Raw genomic sequence first — 6000 nt, forward strand, 5'->3', positions numbered from 1 at the left:
GCTCGCTTGTGACTAAGTGGTTCATGCAGGTCAGCATTTAGGCTGCTAAATCTCACATATTCACATCTGTCTCATTAAAAAAAAAAAAACTGTTTTTGAATAATAATTAGCTGAAAAATGCCATTGGACAACAGAAAAAAGGCAAAAAAAACACCTAGATTTTAAGCGTCATCAAAAAATTCATCAGGATATTTAATGAATATGCAAATTGGCCTACATTTACATTTTTGCACCTGATAGGCTCCTATATTTTGCGATGAAATAACTCCTTCCTGTTGCATTTTTAATACTAATATTGAGACGGTTTACACAGTTTGATCAGTCTGTACTCTTGAATTAAATACAGCTGAAAAGCTTTAACCATTAAAAAAAGGTTTTATGAGCGTTAGAGTGACCTTTAAACCTGGATTATACTTACTCTTAACTACACAAATACATATATGTATTTCAAAAATGACTGCAGCACATATTCTGCAGTCTTTTGCAGCATTGCTCCAGAAATTCATTCTACATGTGCACATGGTGCAGTACAAACGTAAATAGTAGGGGAAGTATAGCATCATGTGACACTGTGTCAACAACTGACTAAAGAAACTAATCACACACACAGTTATTGGGTTACTAACCCTAAATGCTTTTACCTTTATTTTACGGTTAGTGGATGAATTTTAAAAACCTCTCACATAGCCTTCAAAGCTACTGAAAGTTCTGTCTTGTGTACCAGTCTTCTGGATCTTCTAGATTAGTAAATACCTTTTCTTTTAATGTAAACTCAGAGGTTTCGATTTGACATGCAGCTCATGACAGCAGAACGTTTTAAGAGAGACCAAGCCTCTCAGAGTGTTTAACGTCGTCGTTCATGAAACTGATCAACATTTTAAGGGTCGACATGGAAACCTTTAATCCCCCAGCTGTACATGAAGTACACTGGCGAACATGTTAAAAATGCACAGACAAAGTCACACCTCATGTATAAACCAGGACTAAAGGTTTTCCATTTATTTACTGCTGAATCATTTTACCACTATCCACTCCCAAAGAGGAAAATGTCAGGAAGATCACACCTCCACTGAGCATGTAATTCAAACCAAAAGTGTTCATCTATCATGTCTCCTGGCCTCAATGAGTGAACATGTCCTCACACTTCCGTCCCTTTTGTGCTGATTTTCAGGCTTTGTGAGCTTCGACAATCCAACAAGCGCGCAGGCCGCTATCCAGGCCATGAACGGCTTTCAGATTGGCATGAAGAGGTTGAAAGTGCAGTTAAAACGGCCGAAGGATGCCAGCCGCCCCTACTGACACAGCCCCAACACACACGGAGCTCTCCTACAGCACAGGTAACACACACACAGAGCACAGCACAGCATTAATCTGCCCTGGTCAAGGACAGGCAATGAGAAAAGGGATTGAGGATGTAGGTCACAAATGTTTTCTCTCTCTCTCAAATCTTCTAAGTGAACATTTGACAGCTTGTTGTTGTTGTTTTTTTTCAACAGAAGTTTGAGCTTTAGGTCATTTAGAGGTTAACTGGAGGATAAAAAGAAAATGTTCCCTACTCAAAAGTTTTCATTTGTAATTTGCAATTTAATGATGAAAGCTTTTGTTTGTAAAATAATTTGTTTGAATGGTCTGTGTATGTTGCGTCCATTCGTTTCTGACTCGTGAAGAAAGAAAAAAACAGTCAAAGTGAAATATTTGTGAAATAATAAGTGGAGTGATTAAAATATTTTTAAATTGCAGCACCTGGAAAATCCTGCTGTTTTTTTCCAGCCTCCATGTTGTCCTCCTTTAGCATCACCCTCGTGCTGTTTTTAATAGAGCATACAGTGATCCATATTTGAATACCTCAGTGGTTCCCAAAGTGTGAGGCGGGCTCCCATTGGGACACACAAGAGTACTGCAGGGGAGGCGCAGGGAGCTGGAATGGCAGTATAAAGGGTGCGAGAAATAAAGTGCACAGTAGTGGGGAGAAAGCTAGATCACAAATTGTAAAATAGAAGTACATGTAGAGGAAACTAAATGTAGAAATAATGGCTATACATGAGAGTTCTCAACAAACTTTTCGGCTGTTTGTGACAGGCTCTAAAAGACAGACCTACTTTACTTTTTTAGAGGGGGGCGGGTTGATTAATAAGTTTGGGAACCATTGGCATACATCATTTGTCTTCCAAATTTGGTCTTGGCCAATTCCTAACCACTAACTAATTTTCCCCTGCCATACAACATGTATTCTTCCAAGACACATGAAGCCAACCTCTGCATCTTTTTGAGGCAGTCTGCCCCCTTCTGCAAAAGTGATCTTACAGATCTCCCATGATTAACAGGAGTGAGAGTATGGCCAGAGAGCATGGTCCATGTCTTGGTCTTGGCTCCCTTCTACGAATAGCTGTGGAATCAAATTCATATATATATATATATACATATATATATATATATATATGTATATATGTATATACATATATATATATACATATATTTATATATATATATATATATATATATATATATATATATATATATATATATATACATATACATATGGATGTGTGGGTATATATATGTATGTATGTGTGTGAGAGTGCATTTGTTTTCATTTAGGAACGAACAAACAAGCAAAAACGAATGAACACAATGTACACAGAACTTGAATCAGCCTTTTTTTCAGCAGTAACTTTCAGTAAGATGTTTTTGAAGTAAATTCAGTGTTATCTGTTTTTTTTTTATATATCCTTTATAGGTTTTGAAAAGTGAAATCTCAAAAGGAGCTTGATTTTTTTTCTTTAAAAATAAATAAAACAAGATAAAAATAAAAAGAAGATGAAAGGGTTTTTTTTTTCGAAGACATATCAGCATATCCTTATGAAGACGTTCATCTGAGAGAGATGCCGGAGGAGCGGCACACTACAGACAAACTACAAGCAGCACAGAGTGAGAAAGTCAAAGCAGGATCATGGTGGGAAATCCCAAAAGACAAGAACTTTTAAGCTACAGAACTTCTCTCGCTAAGACTGAGTCGACAAATACGCAACAAACAAAAAAAAGAGCAGCAAGAACAACATAGATTTCTATATACATATTATATACACGTGCTATATTATGGAAGAGGCGCTTCCAGCTTTTAACGGTACTGGACAAATGAGGGTTAAAACTTGAAAATCAAGGAAAAAGGCCGTGGAGGAAAAAAAATGCTCTTTTTAACCACTGGCAGACCTTTCTCTTTCTCTGTTGTTCTCTTTCAACTGTCTTCATGTCTCTGAGCAAGCGCAAGACTTTTGGCCTTCTGTGGTCACGGAGGTTTCCAGAGGTACAGTGCAACTGAAAAATCTTTCACTCCAAGGGACCAAAGGACCAAAAACCTTTTTATTGTTCGACAGTAATATATAGTATTAATGATGATACTAATACTACAAACTACTACTTAATGATGTTACATGTTTGAAAAAAAACAACAAAAAAAATCTTAAGATGAAATACTTGCTTCAGGTTGGAAGAGGAAAGAGATTTTGATTTCTTTTCCTTTTACATTTATAACTACTGGGTTTCAGAATATTTAAACAAAATAGAAAAAAAGAAGAAGAAAAAAAAGTATTTTAAAAGCTATACTATTTTAGAGGAGTAGTATATGTGGATGGGAGATTGTTAAGGGCGCGTTCAGTTATATTTCATCAGTAGGGATTTAAACTCTTTATCTGGGACGCGTGGCACTGACCCACTGCCTTTCAGCTCCACGTCTGACCTTCACATTCACTCAGACATTCAATTTAAGCACATGTGCCAGAGAAATTACACTCACTGACACTTACACTCACTGAACTGGCCAAAAGTTATAGTAATAGTTATACTACTATACTAGTTATAGTATAGTAATAGTTATAGTATAGTATATATAAGTAAACAGACATTAAAATAGTGAGTAGTATCTACATTTTCTTTGGACAAACCACATAGGATAAAATGCATCAGCAACACGGTTAAGTAAGTAGTTCAGGCATTATGAAATGCACACAATTTCCCCAATTACACAAACATAATCTATCATTCAGAACTTGTATTATTTCTGAAGTTTGCATCTTTAGTTTTGCACCAACATTAGACTCCTTGCTCCTTAAAAATTAATTCACCCTTTTACTCAAATTATAGGACAAAATGACAAGATAACATGTCAGAACTACTCAGCTAGACAAGCTCTTTCCAGTCCTTCCAGTCCTAAAAAGCCCTGCAAGTAATTGTGAAAGAAAAATTTATTTTTTAAAAATCCATCCTTTACTTTATAACCTCTTAATGTCACAACTTTCTTTCAGTCTTTGATTCTCATTTAAGACTAGTGTTAGTGTATAGTTCCCACTACAACACAAGTATTGCCTGCATGTACACGTTCGCTTTGTTTGCCACAGTCTATTTTCATGGACATTGATTCAATTTGAAATTTAATATTTTAATCTAGCCCCCCCCCCCCCCCCCCCCCCCCCCCAAAAAAAAAAAAAAAAAAAAAAACAAAAAAAAAAAAACAAATAACCCCAAATCAAGTCCCACCTTCAGACTTGCTTTTTTTCTGGTCATTACCTGTTTCAAAACTAGCATAATTTGGTGTAAAATCATTAGGCTAACATTAAACTGGCTTGAGATGGAGATAGGGATGCTGTCATGCATTAGCATGATGATATTTTGGGAGAAAATGCTGCTTTGTTTGTCCCTAGCTAGAACTAGCATACCTGAAGACACCCCACAAACATCCGAAGTTAACTTATTTGTAACGTACTTTTTTACTTCCCCGCTGTGTGTTACAGACTAAGTCATAGCTCTATGATCGTTTCAGAGCTTTCACTTAACAAACACTATTGGAAAAGTTGAAAGGCTTTACTAAGCCTGTAATATGCATTTGTAAAACATTTTAGTGTTACATTTAAGAGGAAATTAAAACATCTAAAACTATAATTACCCATTTGTGCTTTGTTATGGCTATTTAAAAAGAACATAACAGTGATTGATTGGCCCTGCAGGCCAGAACACTGTTAAATAACACAGGTTCAAAATAAAAAAAAAATAAGATACCGATGAGGCAAAAGCAGTTTACGAGAATTAGTTTAAAAGATGATATCGATGCTTTTCTGTTGACTAAAATAGCTGTTTTTTTAACTACATTGAAACTAAAATGAACAATAACCAAACCATTTAAGATAACAAAAGATCTTCATTAACAGATTAGTCAAAATTATCAGAAGTGAATGGCCAGCAAACTTTTGACATTGTGTTCATTTTCTTTCCCTTTAACATCTCCATCAGCAGCAGGCACACTGTGTAAACATGAGCTTTTTTTTTATTTATCTAAGCCATTATATTACAGAAATCTGAGTTCTCGACAAATGACACCGACCCTAGCCAAAAAAACGTCTTGAGCTTCCCAGCTTAGCCGACTATTACAGTATTCTGTCCTACTCCTTATAGTTTCCTATATAACTCTAAAGCCTCGAGGGTCCTTTAACAGGGATTATGGTAATCCTGGCACCTACGGCCCAACACCCCACATCGTTACCATACGGTTCGTATTGATCAAACCGCCAGCCTCAGCCTCAGGGCCACTTCTGCACAATCAATTACACATGAGTGAGTTCATTTTTTTTTTTTTTTACACTTTATATAACAAAAGCTTGAGACAAGCTCACCGCGGGATCGCTTTATCGATGCAGACCAGACCAGTGTTTAATAATACAGGTCACAAATGTCATTAGGAAAATTAAGATAGTGACGAGGCACATCTTAAAGCTGTGAAAAATAGTTTAGTGAGCCTGAAGAATGAGTGCTGTTAGTAAGGCCACAGTGAGGGCAGTTTAAATGGCACAGACACCGATGCCACGATGTACTTACAGCAGCTGCTGGTGTTCTGTCTGATGAATAGCACACAAACACACACACACACACACAAGCACACACACATACAAGCACACACAGAGACACGCTGTTGACAAAAGGTCAGAGGATGGACCTGCATTCCTCTATAAC

At 36.6% G+C, this 6000-nt stretch overlaps 1 protein-coding gene across 3 annotated transcripts in view; it reads left to right on the forward strand.

The window, feature by feature from the left end:
- Positions 1-4444, forward strand: part of celf5a (cugbp, Elav-like family member 5a) — a 219708-nt gene extending 215264 nt beyond the window's left edge. For all 3 annotated transcript variants that reach the window (XM_017478655.3, XM_053683197.1, XM_017478659.3), the window contains exons 11-12: positions 1172-1337; positions 2738-4444. In XM_017478655.3, the coding sequence (XP_017334144.1) occupies positions 1172-1299 (128 nt within the window). In that variant the 3' untranslated portion in view covers positions 1300-1337; positions 2738-4444. The remainder of the gene's footprint in view (positions 1-1171; positions 1338-2737) is intronic.
- The last annotated feature ends 1556 nt before the right edge of the window (positions 4445-6000 follow it).

This window comes from Ictalurus punctatus, chromosome 10, assembly GCF_001660625.3.
Source record: "Ictalurus punctatus breed USDA103 chromosome 10, Coco_2.0, whole genome shotgun sequence".
Lineage (NCBI taxonomy): Eukaryota > Metazoa > Chordata > Actinopteri > Siluriformes > Ictaluridae > Ictalurus > Ictalurus punctatus.